The following is a 17,773-nucleotide window of genomic DNA, read 5'->3' as shown; positions in this document are numbered from 1 at the left end:
AAAGTAAACAGTCAAAAGAGGGGACCCAAGCAATATAAAGGGGGAGAACAAGCATTCTCACAAATGAGGAAGTGGGCAATCTCAGCCTAAGAATATGAAAACTGCTTTAATTATAGAAGTTTTGTACTAGGACAAAAGTCTCCTCAGTCAGTAAAAATCAAATTCATCGTTAGTAGGATTCAGCCAAAGCATTGCTACTCCAGCTTCTGTAGCTTCATGCCTACTTTCTGACATTGAAATGATTGACTAACCCTGTACGAGGCAGCAGACAGTATCCAGACATACATTTTAATGAGCAGCAAGCTATGCTAAGCAGCTCTGTTTAGCCGTGCCAGATTCCAGACACCCCAGCAAACACTGCCTAATTGTTTCAAAGAGAGCAAGAGATCTCTAACAGGCACAGGGCTTCTGAGTGGGGGCTGGTATGGTCCTGCTTGAGATCAATAAACAGGCTTGTGACTTGATTTCTGATGAAAACATAGCAATGAACATCTGGAAGAAGAAACTCTTAACATAAGTTTCCAGCAATATAAGCTACTGAAGAGGACAGAGAAGATATCTGACTGAAATACAATTAACGGAAAGGACACATTAAGGAATAAGCTTGACTTGAAATATGTGAAGAAACAGAATTCATGGTAAAATTTATACTATTAGATATTCATTGTGTTCTTATTTGTGAGCAACAACAACAACAACATTTATTTATATAGCACATTTTCATACAAACAGTAGCTCAAAGTGCTTTACATAATAAAGAATAGAAAAATAAAAGACACAATAAGAAAGCAAAATAAATCAACATTAATTAACATCGAATAACAGTAAGGTTCAATGGCCAGGGGGGACAGAAAAACAAAAACTCCAGACGGCTGGAGAAAAAATAAAATCTGTAGGGATTCCAGACCATGAGCAATGAGCCATTAACACTAAAATCCCTGAAGCCTACTAAAAAACTAGTAATCCCGGGCCACGTTAAATTCCTTCGCACCTCTCCACCAGTATCTTTTGTTTTATAAATGTGTTGATCAGCACAAGCAGCAAGCAACCTGCTGTCCCATCCCCCCACCAACCATGCTCAACTCGGGCAAAAAGTTCTCCCAGTTCAATTGTGTTTATCTGTGTGTGAGGTGCCTGGAGTTATATAGGGTAAATAATATATTGTAATTTGGAATATATAGATTTCATGTGTGTTCCGTGTCTACAACGATCTCTGTAAGGGTAGGTTGAAAGGAAATGTGAGGCAAGAAATGCTGAACACATGTCTAAAGCAGAAACTTTTTCCATGTTATATTAATAATGACATGAAGTGTGTAAAGTGAGGAGACTTTAGCCCAAATACCAAATAAATATGTGTGCTTTAATTCAAGAATATAACCAAAGCAAAATAAAAAAAAAATCATTCAATCTACATGTTGCTGTCAAGGAGTTAAAAACCCAATCCCAAATATCAATCGACAGAAAGCTGATATGCCTTCTTGGATATTGCAGAGGTAAGAACTGCTGCCTTATAACTAAAAGGTTCAGAGTTCAAGACCGAGCGCTCTGCGTTTTGAGTAGTAAGCTGCTATTATTATTACTGTAATATATTAAGAACATACATTTGATTTGAGTAACCCAGCCACAGGGGATGCACAAACCAGTGTGTTTCTTCATGCTGGTCCAAAGCTGGATAAATGGGGAGGGTTATGGCAGGAAGGGCATCCGGTGTAAAAAATTGCCAAATCAATATGCGGACAACAATACAAATAGCCATACCGGATCGGTTGAGCCCCAGGTTAACAATGACTGCCACCAGTACTGTTAGCCAACAGGGCACTGGCGGAAATTGGGCTACTGTTGGCCGAAGAAGAAGAAGAGGGGGGAGACGTGTCAGGAGAGGAGGAAAGTGAAGAGAGTGGAACTGAGGGTAGGCACTTTGAATGTTGGCAGTATGACTGGTAAGGGGAGAGAGTTAACAGGTATGATGGAGATAAGGAAGGTTGATATATTGTGCGTGCTTGAGACTAAATGGAAGGGGAGTAAGGCCAGGTCGATTGGAGGTGGATTCAAATTGTTCTATCTAAATAAGAGTGTCAGGCAGAGTAATGATTATGAAGCTGGAAATTGGAGGTGTGATGATGAATGTTGTTAGTGCATATGCACCGCAAGTTGGGTGTGCAATGGGTGAGAAAGAAGATTTTTGGAGCGAGTTGGATGAAGTGATGAACAGTGTACCCAAGGGACAGACAGTGGCGATTAGAGCGGATTTCAATGGGCATGTTGGTGAAGGGAACAGTGGAGACGAGTAGGTGATGTGTAGGTATGGTGTCAAGGAGAGGAATGAAGAAGGTCAGAGAATAGTGGATTTTGCCAAAAGGATGGACATGGCTGTGGTGAATATGTATTTTAAGAAGAGGGAGGAACATAGGGTTACATATAGGAGTAGAGGAAGATGCACATATGTAGATTACATCCTATGCAGAAGAGTTGATCTGAAGGAGATTGAAGACTGCAAAGTGGTGGCAGGGGAAAGTGTAGTTAAGCAGCATAGGATTGTGGTCGGTAGGATGACTTTTGAGATTAAGAAGAGAAAGAGAGTGAGAGCAGAGCCAAGGATCAAATGGTGGAAGTTGAAAAAGGAAGACTGCAAGTTTGAGTTTAGGGAGGAGGTGATACAGGCACTGAGTGGTAGTGAAGAGTTACCAGACAGCTGGGAAACTACAGCAGATGTAGTAAGGGTGACAGCAAGAAGGGTGTTTGGCATGACATCTGAAAAGAGGAAGGAGGAAAAGGAAACCTGGAGGCGGAATGAGGAAATACAGGAGAGTATACAGAGGAAGAGGATGGCAAAGAAGAAGTGGGATAGTCAGAGAAATGCAGAAAGTAGACAAGAGTACACAGAGATAAGACACAAGGTGAAGAGAGAGGTGGTGAAGGCTAAAAAAAAGGCGTATGAGAGGTTGGACACTAAGGAGAGAGAAAAGAACCTGTACCGATTGGCTAGACAGAGGGACCGAGCTGGGAAAGATGTGCAGCAGGTTAGGGTAATAAAGGATAAAGATGGAAACGCACTCACAAGCGAGGAAAGTGTGTTGAGCAGATGAAAAGAACAGTTTGAGAGGCTGATAAATGAAGAAAACGAGAGACAGAGAGGAGGTTAGATGATGTGGAGATAGTGAATCAGGAAGTGCAATGGATTAGCAAGGAGGAAGTAAGGACAACTTTGAAGAGGATAAAAAATGGAAAGGCCATTGGTCAAGATGACATACCTATGGAAGCATGGAGGTGTTTAGGAGAGATGGCAGTGGAGTTTTTAACTAGATTGTTTAACGGAATCTTAGAAAGTGAGAGGATGCCTGAGGAGTGGAGAATAATTGTACTGGTGCCAATTTTTAAGAATAAGGGGGGTGTGCAGGACTGCAGTAACCACAGGGGAATAAAATTGATGAGCCACAGCATGAAGTTATGGGAAAGAGTAGTGGAAGCTAGGTTAAGAAGTGAGGTGATTATTAGTGAGCAGCAGTATGGTTTCATGCCAAGAAAGAGCACCACAGATGCAATGTTTGCTCTGAGGATGTTGATGGAGAAGTTTAGAGAAGGCCAGAAGGAGTTTCATTGCATCTTTGTGAACCTGGAGAAAGCATATGACAGGGTGCCTCGAGAGGAGCTGTGGTATTGTATGAGGAAGTCAGGAGTGGCAGAGAGTTGTACGGGATATGTACGAGGGAAGTGTGACCGTGATGAGGTCTGCGGTAGGAGTGATGGATGCATTCAAGTTGAAGGTGGGATTACATCCGGGTTCGGCTATGAGCCCTTTCTTACTTGGAATGGTGATGGACAGGTTGACAGACAAGATTAGTCAGGAGTCCCCATGGACTATGATGTTTGCTGCTGACACTGTGATCTGTAGTGAGAGTAGGGAGCAGGTTGAAGAGACCCTAGAGAGGTGGAGACATGCTCTAGAGAGGAGAGGAATGAAGGTCAGTAGGAACAAGACAGAATACATGTCTGTAAATGAGAGGGAGGTCGGTGGAATAGTGAGGATGCAGAGAGTAGAGTTGACAAAGGTGGATGACTTTAAATACTTGGGATCAACAGTGCAGAATAATGGGGATTGTAGAAGAGAGGTGAAAAAGAGAGTGGAGGCTGGGTGGAGAACAGTGTCAGGAGCAATTTGTGACAGACGAGCAAGAGTGAAAGGGAAGGTCTACAGGATGGTAGTAAGACCAGCTATGTTATATGGGTTGGAGACGGTGGCACTGACCAGAAAGCAGGAGACAGAGCTGGAGGTGGCAGATTTAAAGATGCTAAGATTTGAATTGGGTGCGACGAGGATGGATAGGATTAGAAATGAACACAATAGAGGGTCAGCTCATGCTGGACTGTTGGGAGACAAAGTCAGAGAGGCGAGATTGTGTTGGTTTGGACATGGGCTGAGGAGAGATGCTAGGTATATTGAGAGAAGGATGCTAAGGATAGAGTTGCCAGGGAATAGGAAAAGACGAAGGCCTAAGCGAAGGTTTATGGATGTGGTGAGAGAAGACATGCAGGTGATGGGTGTAAAAGAACAAGATGCAGAGGACATCTCCTAACAGGAGCAGCCGAAAGAAGAAGATACATTTATTTTAAGTCTGTAATGCCTGGTGTAAATTTTGATGGGTCAGCCTGCTGCTTGTGCTGATTGACACATTTACAAAACAAAAGATGCTATTTGGAGAAGTGCAAAGGAATTTAAGGTAGCCCGGGATTACGAGTTTTTTCGTAGGCTTCAGGGATTCTAGTGTTAAGACATCATCTTCTAACAACAACTTGTGTGTTAACCATATTTTCTTAATGTAATGTTCCATCTTTAAACTTTTTTAACATTATATAAAATATATATATATATATAAAATATATATATATATATATACACAGTATATTATATATATATATATGATGATATATATATATATATATATATAAATAAAATACAGTTTTTAAAAGTATGCAAATGAAGACACTGTCCATATAGAACCTAACCATTCCACCCCACTTACTGCATGACAAGTCTGCTTACCAAAAACTCTTTCACTTTGCAAAAGTCATGTATCAACCAAAGCTCACTATGTTATACACATATGAAGAATAGTAATCTGCTGGTAATGCATTACATGCGGTACTAGCATTAATGCATCTATCTGTCACACACTGGGCTGTAACAACACTTTAACAAAAATTATCTATAGGTTGTAATAGCACTTAAAAAGCACTGATAAAATGATTATTCATCTTTGTGCAGTGTGGCATACCAAGACCCTTTAATACGTGGGTAAAGCTATTGGTGAAGTTGAGAGCTTAATTTCGTTGTATCAAGTGTTATGGATTCATGAGCATTATGCTTAATGAAGGATTACTGAGAGACACATTATGCCCTACTTAAGCCAATAAAGTTATTTTAGAAATTTGACAAATAAGAGGAGACCACTCAATGCATTAAGATTCTTTGTTTAACTAAGACCTAAGATGTCCCAATGTCTCAACCAGATACATCTTAAAAGCAAATGCCATCCAAAAACAATATTGTGTTCAAGTATTACTTACCCCACCCCATGTGCTTCATAGTGAAGGGCAAAAAAATGTTTTTATGCTTAACAAGAGAAAAATGTTTATGACACAATAGAAGAGTACTGGAACTAGTTCTGTCCAACAACAATGTGAAAACATCTATGGAAGGACTTTTTTAAATTCTCATGCAACACGTCACATAATCCACAAGTAAGTTATTCATTATTATGGTAAAACATGCAAAATATGTGCTTTGTTGTCTAAAATATTAACAGTTAATTCCTGAAAACTCTGCCTTAAATGTCAAGAGGAAGGATGTCATTCCCATAATACTGTGTGTCTGAATGGAAGACAGTACTACTGACCAATGAATGAAGAAAAGGGGGATCTTCTCCTGTAATCAATCTGATGTATTATCCATTTTGGTGTTTCTCAACAAATGGGTCACAAGTAGTTAATAGATTCATTACATACAGAGTGATATTTCAAGCACTTATTTCTTTTAATTTTTCCGATTATGGCCTACAGGTAATGAAAACTCAAAAATCAAAATCTCAGAAAGTTCGAATATTACATAAGATCATATATTTAAAAAAAAAAAAGATTTTTATTACAGAACTGTTGGCCTACTGAAAAGTATGTCTATGTACACAATAACTGGTTTAATGACCATGGTATCACTTTGCTTGATTGGCCAGCAAACTCGCCTGACCTAAACCCCATAGAGAATCTATGGGGTATTGTCAAGAGGAAGAAGAGAGCCACCAGACTCAACAATGCAGACGAGTTGAAGGCCGCTATCAAAGCATCCTGGGCTTCCATAACATCTTAGCAGTGCCACAGGCAGATCGCCTCCATACCACGCCGCATTGATGCAGTAATTCATGCAAAAGGAGCCCTGACCAAGTATTGAGTGCGTACATGGACATACTTTTCAGTATGCCATTTCTGTATTAATTTTTTTTTTATTGGTCTTGTGTGATATTCTAATTTTCTGAGATTTTGAATTTTGAGATTTCATTACCTGTAGGCCATAATCAGCAAAATGAAAAGAAATAAATGCTTGAAATATATCACTCTGTGTGTAATGAAATCTATATAATATATGAGCTTCACTTTTTGAGTTGCATTGCTGAAATAAAGTAACTTTTTGATGATATTCTAATTTATTGAGATGCACCTGTATATGTAACTGTATGTGTGCATGCACCACATGATGTGTATTAATTGGCAAGTGTAACTCTTAAATTGTTCACTGAGTGTACATTGTTATCATCTACTGATTAGATAGTGTTGAACTGTGACCTATGAACTTTGATCCATCAATGTGCCAAATGCTGAATTGCTGATATAATTATATTTTTGATTTGCAATTTGTACATTGCTCTGGAAAAAAACAAAATAACTAAATTGGTACAGCAAAAAAAAAAAAAAAACTTTGCTCCATTTAGCTTTCCATTTATTTTTGTAATGTTGTTTTAAAGACATAAATCTAAAAATCAATAACATCTTTCACGTTGTGAATTTGAGAAAAAGGGAAAAAAATGTAGCATTCTTCTGTACATATTAAAAGTCACGCTGGATTGTCATCAGTCTGGAATTTCTGAATGAAATACACCTTGTTTCAATCAGAGTACTTACCACTTTCCATCGTTCCTTCACTTGGAAGCCGACAGAAAGGATGTCAGCCTGTTCTACTCCTCCGCTCATCCTGCCAAACTGGCGTGGACTGAGCTTCTCCCCTATGCGTTGTCCAGTTCAAGAGTAAGCATTGGGCTCCAAGGTGCCTGCCTTCAGGCCTGCTAGCCTCTGCCTGCAATGAAAAAAAAGAAAAACTAAACACACACTTCTGATAATTTTGAGACAAAAACGGCAAAATACAGCTAAGTGAAAGGTGCATCCAAGAGTGGATAAAGAGACATTTTCTAAGATTCCTGTTTGCAATTGAAAAGCACAAATTGATGACAACACATTTCATTCACTCAGAGGTGGTTTTTTTTTGTTTTTTTAATGATGGTGAGCCTGGTTCATGACTCTCAAGAGTCATGATCTCAAATCCGCCTCAAAATTGTGCCGAGTAATGCAGATTCTCAAAGTATGCACGGGGGACTACCAAAATTCATTACCATGCATCACAATATTTTCGGGGCAAGAAAAAGCATGTACACACATACTAAAAATAAACTGGCAGAGGTGACATAAGAAACATATGCAAACAAACAAAAAAAAAAAACAAAGACAAAAGGCCACATGTCTGATATGATGCTTGTAAAGATTAATTTCTAATGGAAACCCAGTTCAAGTTTCTTTCTTAAATGTAAAGGCTGTTTGTTCTTTTTTACGACATTCACTGTGTACTTTTCCTTAAATGTCTTAATTCTGTACAAATCTTACCATATTCCATGTTTTTTTTAAATAAAGATAGGGTGCCTTCATGCAGGTCCAAAGAAAGTTCCTGGCATCTCTAACTTGATGCTAGAAAGGAGTACTCAACTCCATTCAGCTTGATAAGTATCCATAAAAAACTTTTTTTTTTCCCCGTTTAGACTCTCTATGCCAACACAACAGATTTAAAAAAAAGAAATCAAGATGTAACTGAAGTGTAAACTGTCAGCTTTCATTTAAGGGGTTTATTTTATTTAAGGGGCTTAACAAATATATCACAAGAACTGTTTAGCAATGACAGCCATTTTTACACATTCAGAGGCTCAAAAATAATTGGACAAGCTAAAATAACCCTAAACATAATGATCATTATCAATACTTGATTGGCTGAAATCCCTTGCAGTCAATGACTGCTGAGGTATGAACCCTCAGATATGCTTTGTTTGTTTCTGTCAGCACTCGTATTAATAAACACTAGTGCCCCCCCCCCTTTCATTTTCAGCCATGCATATGTCAGTGTCATAGCATTACCTCCACCATTTTACAGAAGATGTGGTATGAGCCACTCCTTACATTATTCATATTCCGTTTTAGTCATTCAGGTACATTTTGCTCTTCGTTTCATCTGTCCAAAAAATACTGGTCCAGGACAGAGCATGATGTTTTCTTTCACACTTCAGACCCTTTACCTGGTTAACTTAATGAAATAAAAAGGGAACTGCCCATGAAACAGCTTGTCAGTTAATTCTCCAACTACTTTTGGTCACTTAATAAGGAGGGGATGATGTGTAGAAAGGTCTGTAATACCTAAACAATTCACCAAAGCTAAAATAACAACACCTTTGTCAATATCAGAATACTTAAGGACCTAACTAATTACTTACATTGCACATTCCCTATGGTGTCAGAGTAACAGCATGTAGGATATCACTGTAAACTGCAGGGGAAAAAGACAACACAGATGGAATGTCTTTACTCAAGTTAAACAATCCTCTTATGGGGTTTTCTTATAGAAGAGTTGAAATCCCCCAAGCTGCTAGTGGGCAAGAGTGATACTTGGCTACAGTTTCCCACATTCCCTCTTGGGATGAGGGGGGAATCAGGAACTATTGAATTTAGCCTTATATGGGCCTCCATCTCCTCGGTCAGTTGAGGGACGATGCATAAAACTTTAAGCAGACACTCTACAGTCACAGAAAAACAGGCTAGGTTCTACTACTATGAGCTAAAAACATAAAGATGAGGCTACAGTAGGATAATTATTATCCAAACACACAAGTGAGGACTGTGAAAATATCACCTTATTCCCAATCATCTCATTTTCTAATGCAACATGAGGAGTCTAGAATCAAAATTTTGAACAAATCCAGCCTTATGTCAGCTTTGGAATCAGGGAAGTGGTGGTAATGTAACAGTGTTTGGAATGTTTTCTTGGCATATATTAGGTGTCCTGCGACCAATTAATTAGACTGTTTCCAGATACTAGATAGGATTACCTAAAACAAAAACTATTGAGAGAAACCGCTACTGCAGTTTTAAGTAGTTAGATAATAACAGATTTTTTTTTAACCGATTTCAGTAAAGGAGACTGGAAAACACTGAGCTAGAACTTATTCATAGTTCAGGTCACTTTGGAATGATCACTAAAATATTCACCTCATATGAAGAGCTCAACATAAATAATAAGGAATTTGACAATTCCTTTATCAAAGTAGACCAGTACCGCAATCATTCTGATGCTGAGTCATCAATCATTTCAAACACTTTCTTCAACTTTTTTCACATTCTGGTCAGATTTTGACATGCATAGACATCTAGATTCTTCAACACCTTCTTGACCTCCTCAAAATCTTCTGCATCACTTGAACACACATGCATCCTACCTTAGTTACCATCTGAAAAGATCTGGTAGCCATTTTGTTTAAAATCACCAAACATTTCACATTGATATAATAGAATTTTAATGAAATATTTTTAATTAACAAATTGTAATTCTTACAATTTAATACAAGCATATAAAATGAAATTGTAACAATGGATTTTTAAAAGCATAAGGAAAAGCACTGAAATTAACTAAAGAGTTAACTAAACTTTGCTTAAAGCTTGAGCACTTAAGGGTTGCCTCATCTTAAGAGGAATCATCAAGGTAGTTGCTAAGGTTAAAATGAAGTAGATGTTTAATCAGAACCCCTTTAAAAAGTGAGGACAAACAAGTTATAAAGCCCAAACACCCCTACTATGAAGCGGTGATAAGATCAATGAGAAGACCGGTAGGACACCCCTATTAACAAAGTGATGTTCTGAATAATGGAAAAATCGACACTACCACTCCATGGACTAAGACATTTGTGCAAATCTATGTGCAAATAAAGCATCGTTCTGCATTTTCATCTGGTCTCCAAGAATGATTTATTTGCATATAGAGGAAAGTTTTTTCCACAAAATAATTTGGCGAGCTAGCATGGAGAAATAGGAGGTTTGGGTATCCAGAAAGCAGGACAAAGATTTGGGAACTGACACAAACGTGTCACCGTTTAAAGGTGAGCATTATTGCTATTACATGGTTTGTGTCAGTTTCACAGGAATTTCACTCTGCTAAAGAAGACATGATAAAAAACTTCTCTTTTTGAACTAAAAAGTGCAGAAACAGCAGGTGAAAGTGCAAACAGAGGACTAAATTGAGCGATTATTGTAAACAAGTTTGTAAATAAGGGAAAGCCTATAGAGTACTTATAGGTTTCAACACTACTGCCCAATATAGTGGAAGCACAATATTGGAGGACCCAGTAGGTAAGTAAAAGTACTCCAAGTACCGTCTCACTGTAGGTTTCTTCTTCCAGTAAACCTAGTGAGGGGCTGAGTTAGAGGCAAAAAATTCTTGTTTAATCCTGATCCAGTGGGTCACTTGGGTCATCGGTTCATTTTTTTAAGGTATTACTGAGCTGATTACTGTCAAACAGAGCTGAACCTGGCCACTTGGAGTGATGCCTCAGTGAATTACACTAAGTAGTGAGTGTATAAAGAGCAGATGAAAATTCTATTGAATACCGTTCTGACACAAAGGTCTGGGGGCACAGGCTCATTCTTTGGTAACTGGCTATTGTTATAGCAAATTAACTAGGAAGGGTTGTTATTTTTGAGGTTGTGGGGCTGAAAAAAATTTTTGTGGTAAGTGGATTACTACAAACCCGGGAGCCTGGCCAGTTTGTATGAATTATCTTAAATAGTGGATACTGGAATGGGATTGAAAGTTACTACAAGAGAAAGAGCTCATTTTGTATGAGGTTATCCCTAGGAGGTTCCAGGAGGAGTGCCAAATGACCTTAGCAGAAGCTTGCTTTGGCAAAAATGCCAAGGAAGCAAACAATTAGGGAGGTCAGAATTAATAGGTCACTCTTAGGAGGAGTGTAGATTTAGTTTATATAAAAAAAGAGGCTCTTTGTGTTTGTACAAGTGCTCTAAGAAAAAGAGTAGGACTTAGACAAAAATTTTAAGATTTTTGTCGTTGGTATAGATTGTAAGGCTTATTTTTTCTATGTAGTGTTTGTGTGTCCTCTTTGTGGCAGAGTGGACACTGTGGAGTCGATCTTTGCTGAAATCCGTAGCTGTGATTGACATCAGCAGAGGATGTTGTATGTTTTGCTTGTTCATCCAGATTAGTAAAGTAAGGAGAGGGCAGTTAACTCACTCTTCTTTATTAAAGTATGTTTCTTTTTGTACATGATTTGTAAATACATAGATGTATTAATTTTCATCGAATTGAAAGAAAATAAATATATGACTATTCCGACTGAGACTGTACAATGTGTAAATTGAGGTTGTAGGTCTGGAAAAACCAGTAAAAAAACTAAGGCTTACAATAAATATGTAGCGCAAAAGGCAGGTCTTAGATTTAGGAATTAATGTATTTAAGTGGTATAGACAGAGTAATGGAGAGTGGGTAAAATAAGGTTCCGGAAGCAAAGATGTTGTGGTGTTATTGATGGCTAGTGTTCAGAACGTGGGAGGAAGCAGACCAATGATGAAGTAGGAAGCATGGCGAGATCGAAGATACTATTAACATACTGTAATGGGGGGACTGGTTAAAATAAATAATTAACTGCAAAGCAAAGTTACACAAGTAAGGAAGTCGTGCAAGCGAGAGACAGTTTTGAGTAAGACAGATCGAGAGGATGTATGAAAGTTGAAAAATGATGCTTTAGTTATTACAGAAGATGACACGTTCAGGGAAAATGATGCAAGTGATTAGAACATCTTGAAGGAATGCAGTATATTTGAAAATGCTGTTCTATGACTACGAAATGATGTGTGAATGAGACTTCATTGACTGATATGTATTAGTATTACAACCCCAATTATGAAAAAGTTGCGATGCTGTGTAAAATGTAAATAAAAACAGAATGAAATGATTTGCAAACCCGTATTTTATTCACAATAGAACAAAGAAAACATATCAAATGTTGAAAGTGAGACATTTTACTGTTTCATGAAAAATATTGGCTCATTTTGAATTTGATGGCAGCATTTCTCAAAAAAGATGGGATGGAGGCAAAAGGTTGGAAAAATAAGTGGTACTAAAAAGAAAGATCAAGAGGAACACTTTGCAACTAATTTTACAACCTATTAGGTTAAGTGGCAACAGGTCAATAACATTTTTGGGTATAAAAACAGCATTGTAGACAGGTAGAGTCTTCTCAGAAGTAAAGGCGGGCAGAGCAGTCTGCAAAAAATAGGTCTACAAATTGTGGAATAATGTTCCTCAATACATAAAACTTAAAAGACTTTAAATATCTCATCTATAGTACATAACATCATCAAAATATTCTGGGAATCTAGTGAAATCTCTGTATTCAAGGGGCAAGGACAAAAATCAATATTGGGTGTCTGTGATCTTCAGGCCCTCTGGCACCACTGCATTAAAAACAGGCATGATTCTGCCATGGAAATCACTGCATGGGCTCAGGATCACTTCCAGAAATCATTGTGAACACAGTTCACCATGCCATTCACAAATGCAGGTTAAAGCTCTATTCATGCAAAGCAGAAGCCACATGTGAATACGACTCAAAAACATCAGCGTCTTCTCTGGGCCAAAACTCATTTAAAATGGACTGAGGCAACGTGGAAAACCATTCTATCATCAGATGAATCGAAATTTGAAATTCTTTTTGGAAAACATGGATGCCACATCCTCTAGACTAAGGAGGAGAGGGACTATCTGGCTTGTTATCAGCACAAATTTCAAAAGCCTGCATCTCTAATTGTATGAAGGTGCATCAGTGTCTATGGAATTGGCAGCTTACACACCTGGAAAGGTACCATCGATGCCTAGGTTTTAAAGCAACATATGCTCCCATTCAGCTGACATCTTTTTCAGGAAAGGCCTTGCATATTTCAGCAAGATAATGCTTAACTGCATACTTCATCTGTTACAACAGCACGGCTTTGTAGTACAAGAGTCTGGGTGCTGAAAATTCCAGATCTTTCACCAATTGACAACATTTGATACATCCTAAAATGGAAAGTAGAACAAAGAAAACTAAGATCTACTGAGCAGCTAGAATCCTCTATCAGACAAAAATTGGACAACATTCCTCTCCTAAAAAAACAGCAACTGGTCTCCTCAGTTCCCAGATGTTCACAGACTGTTGTTAAAAGAAAAGGGGATGCTACACAGTGTTAAACATGGCTCTGTCCCAGATTTTTTGAGACGTGTTGCCACCTTCAAATTCAAAATGACCTTAAATTTCTTAAAATGGTACATTTTCTCAGTTTAAACATTTGATATGTTTTCCATGTTATTTTGTGAAGAAAATATTTATGAGATATGCAAATAACTGAATTCTGTTTATATTTACATTTTACACAGCGTCCAAACTTTGTTTTAGAATTGGAGTTACAAACCAAAATTTTAAAAAATCTGATACATTTCCAGAGCTGTGTGTAAATTTAGGTTAAAATGAGCTTTGACTATGTGTAATATGTGACAAAAAGGAAACATCTACAATTTTGCTTATAAAAATGTTTATAAATGTACAAAGCATCTTTCATTCAGTCCCTGATCAAATGTTAACAAAAAATGTCCTTTCAATAATTACAAAATATAAAGGAGACAATTTCTTTTAAGAATAAAATGATGCTGGTATATGTGCATGATACTAAGAGTGCTATGATGCTTTTAGTAAATGTGAAATGTGTACTGAGCATAGATAATACTAGTGTGGGTGTGTGTTTGTGTGTGTGTGTGTGTGTGATGTGTGTTATGGATATTGTTTTAAATGCTTGACATTAATCATTAAGTAACTTAGCTAGGTGCAGCAGTGTTTAGCACAGTTGCCCAGCAACACAAAATGAAGGCTTAAACTTGTACATTCTATTGTATGGAATGAAATACAGGTAAACACGAGAGGAAAAGATTACAAAAATACTTTAAATAGTAGATGCTAAATAATATAATAATAAAACTTGAGAAAGTATAAATGCGTTAAAGATAGTTTAAGTAAGTTTGAGTATGTTGTGCAATGTGGAAGATCTCTGAGACTGAAGTGTATTCTGAAGGAATTTAAGAGAGTTTGGGAATATGTTTGGTTAAAGGCAATGTGTAAAAATATGTGGCACTGTTTCAAAAGATAAGACAATTGATAAAGGTATACATAAATATATGTTTTGAATGTAAAGTTGAAATGATATGATTAGGTCCATTAAAAGGTTTCCAGATTTAGGATAAGTGTGTGGATAAGGAATTTAAAAAAAAAAAAAAGAGAAAGACTGTTTTTCTCTATAGAATCAATTGGGAAAGACAGAAGAAACATTTCAGGAGAATATCAATGAAAAAGCATGACTTCGGACTCTTGTGGGTAACAGTCAAAATAAGTCAAGTTTATCATAAGCAGCTTGGCTGTGTTCAACCAGATGACTCAGCTATTCCTTTAACTGGGACTGATGTAGCTAGTTGGTATTGTATGAAGTTTTCGATTAATTTAAAATGTGTTACTTGGTCATGGAGTCCTGAATGAAACACATTACCTGCATTGTGAGGGAGCATCAGTTAAGGCACTCCAGCCGTTGGGATCCAAATGTCTGGACCAGGGCAAGAGGTCGCCAAAGTAACACCTGACTGCGACAGATAGAGGGTCATTTCCGGAGGGTGGGACTGGACCGTGTGTCTGCCTGGATGGTTGCCAACCGGGAACCTGGGCTATTTCGTCGTGTGGTGAGATTGGCAACGCACTGTACTAGTGCATGCTCCCCAACTTGACTTGACTTAGTTAGATTTTAAAATATACAGTGTCAAAATTTTGAAATTACTTAAAAATTCAGGAAGGGGCGAACATTTCTCAAAGCTTTATATACAAAATGATTGAATTTGAACAATGATTCAGTACTCAAACCTTTTAGGCTTTTCCATAATTTCTTTGAATAATTCTACACAGTCTGTGATTTTGAGGTACAGTTCCCAGATTGTTCCCACTACTGCCTGCACTGGTCTCCACACACCTGAACTGAATAAGCAGATTAGAGAACATGGGAAACATAGGTGGGGTTGATTCTGTGTGCATAAGAGCTGATAACCAATGACAACCAATGAATACAATGAGGAAGTACAATGAATACAATGAAGCAACCAGGAATAAGGAATATGGATGCTTTGGATTGCACAAAGAAGATGACGCTTGTCTTTCTGATGTCTCTTGTTTTACATATCATGACAGAATGGAAAAAGGAAAAAACAGATTGTGGCTGAACTCGCCATGCCTGAAGCTCCTTTGGATAGCACCAGCTCCATTAGACAGCATCTTATTAAATGTCACAAACATGACTGTGTGACATGACACTTCAGTTTTCAGATATTTAAAGTGACATGGTCTGGTGACAAGATAAGCAACTATGGTCTGCAAGTCTCACACACCCAATGACTAGACGTCAATTACAGCGAAAATGTACAACATTGTAACTTGCCATCGGCTGTTAAATAGTAAAAGCCTTTTACTGTTTCCTGATTCCTTAAGATGAAGCTGAGCATATGCATGATCCAAATAACATTATGGAATGTATCTCCGCGAATTTTTGTCTATGATGTATTGTTCGAATTGACAAAATCTAATGTGTAACAAGAATCAAAGTCAAAATAAGCATTTAGTAATTCAATATCCATTTCCTAACTAAATCGCTAACCAGATGTCTTCTGTAATTTTTGAATTTTATCATTATACTAGGACAAGTTGATTACTATGCTGCCATTTTTATAGGGGCATGGTGATGACATCACAGGACACATATCATAAGATTAGCAATGCAGGTCATTTCTACAAACAATATGGCAGCACCTATGCATCTGCACTACAAAATGAAGATGTTTAAACCAAAGCTGTTCCCATAAAATGCTGCTATGCTGATGTCATGGTCATCAAATTAAACAATTTAACCCAACCAAAAATAATTTGAGCTATTTTTATTCATAAATATATCTGTTGGCATACAAAGCAAGATTTGTGACAATGAGTAGAAATCATTCAACTTCTGGTTTCTGTAGAATAACAAAACAGGTATTTTAAAAAAAAAACAATATCCATAAAGAAATTGGTTGGGTTGAATGTTTTAAAATCTGGAGCAAATAAGTCGAAGTTGACATTGTGAGAATCAACAGTTAAAAACTTCAACCAAATGTTGACTGTCTGAATGACCATGACCTAGTGTGACCCATTCCCACAGTGATAAAATGACTTAATGGTCTGGCACGTTAAAAAAAAAAAATACTAAGGATAGTTTTGATCACCTCCAAAATTCTCCTTGCCACAACTGCTACACAGACTATGCTAGGGCCCTTACACTCCCTGCCATTCTAAATAAAAAAATAAAAACAAAAAAATCTGCTTTGCCAGAGTCCTCTTTAATATGTTACAACTGAGCATCCTCTTTAATAAAACCCCTATGTGTGTCCAGGTGTCCGTGTGTGTGTCTTCTGGTGAAGTGAGCATGCGCGGGGTCACACGCCACGTGTTCAGTCTCTTCCTGTGCAGACACACACACAGGCGCATGAGAGATAGAAACGCGCGTACAGGCGCGTGCCCGACAGACACACACACACACAGGCACGCACGCACGCACACACACACACAGGGGCGCGCGGGACGCACGCATGCACACACACACAGGCGCGCGCGGGACGCACGCACACACGCACACACAGGTGTGCGCATGCATTATTGCAATGTTACTTTTCTTGGTTGTTTATTAAATTTTCAAATGTTCATTTTTTTCCCTGTGCTTAAAGTGTTTTTAGCGAGCGGGCCGTAAGGCTGTAGCGCAAACTCTTCCAGTCTTAGTTTTCTCAGTTGTTTAAGGTTTTCTTACTGTTATTCAATGTTTTTACATTTAGTTTACTTTTACGCTGTGCATTCAGTGGTATAAATAACTATATTTGTGCTTAAAAATATAAAAAAATATATATTTACATACAGTTCATACGGTCTGGAATGGATTAATTGTATTTACATACAATCCTATGGGGGAAATTACTTCGGTTCACGACCAAATCGGGTTAGAACCAGAGTTTTGGAAAGAATTATGGTCGTGAGCCGAGGTTTCACTGTATTACAGTCATACAAAATTACAGGCATTTTAGGGAAATACAAATAAGTATTACTGAGAGAGAAAATTAAAGGCACACATTACAGTGACGTATATTACAGCTACATACAAGGTCCCTTGCCATTTAATATAGACTGTTCCTACTAATGTTTATGCACTACTGTTCTCCATCCATCCATCCATCCTCTTCCGCTTATCTGAGGTCGGGTCGCGGGGGCAGCAGCTTAAGCAGAGAGGCAGAGACTTCCTCTCCCGCCACTTCTTCCAG

The 17,773-nt window shown here is 37.9% G+C and overlaps 1 protein-coding gene across 2 annotated transcripts in view; it reads right to left on the bottom strand.

Annotated features, from left to right (window-relative positions):
* Window positions 1-17,773, bottom strand: part of ttbk2a (tau tubulin kinase 2a) — a 253,506-nt gene that overhangs the window by 153,798 nt on the left and 81,935 nt on the right. For both annotated transcript variants that reach the window (XM_039741334.1, XM_039741335.1), the window contains exon 2: window positions 7,171-7,342. In XM_039741334.1, coding sequence (XP_039597268.1) covers window positions 7,171-7,239 — 69 coding nt within the window. In that variant the 5' untranslated portion in view covers window positions 7,240-7,342. The remainder of the gene's footprint in view (window positions 1-7,170; window positions 7,343-17,773) is intronic.

The sequence above is a fragment of the Polypterus senegalus genome, chromosome 18 (genome assembly GCF_016835505.1).
Source record: "Polypterus senegalus isolate Bchr_013 chromosome 18, ASM1683550v1, whole genome shotgun sequence".
Lineage (NCBI taxonomy): Eukaryota > Metazoa > Chordata > Cladistia > Polypteriformes > Polypteridae > Polypterus > Polypterus senegalus.
The sequence above is the reverse complement of the archived record's forward strand: the minus strand, read 5'-3'. Positions and strand labels throughout refer to the sequence as shown.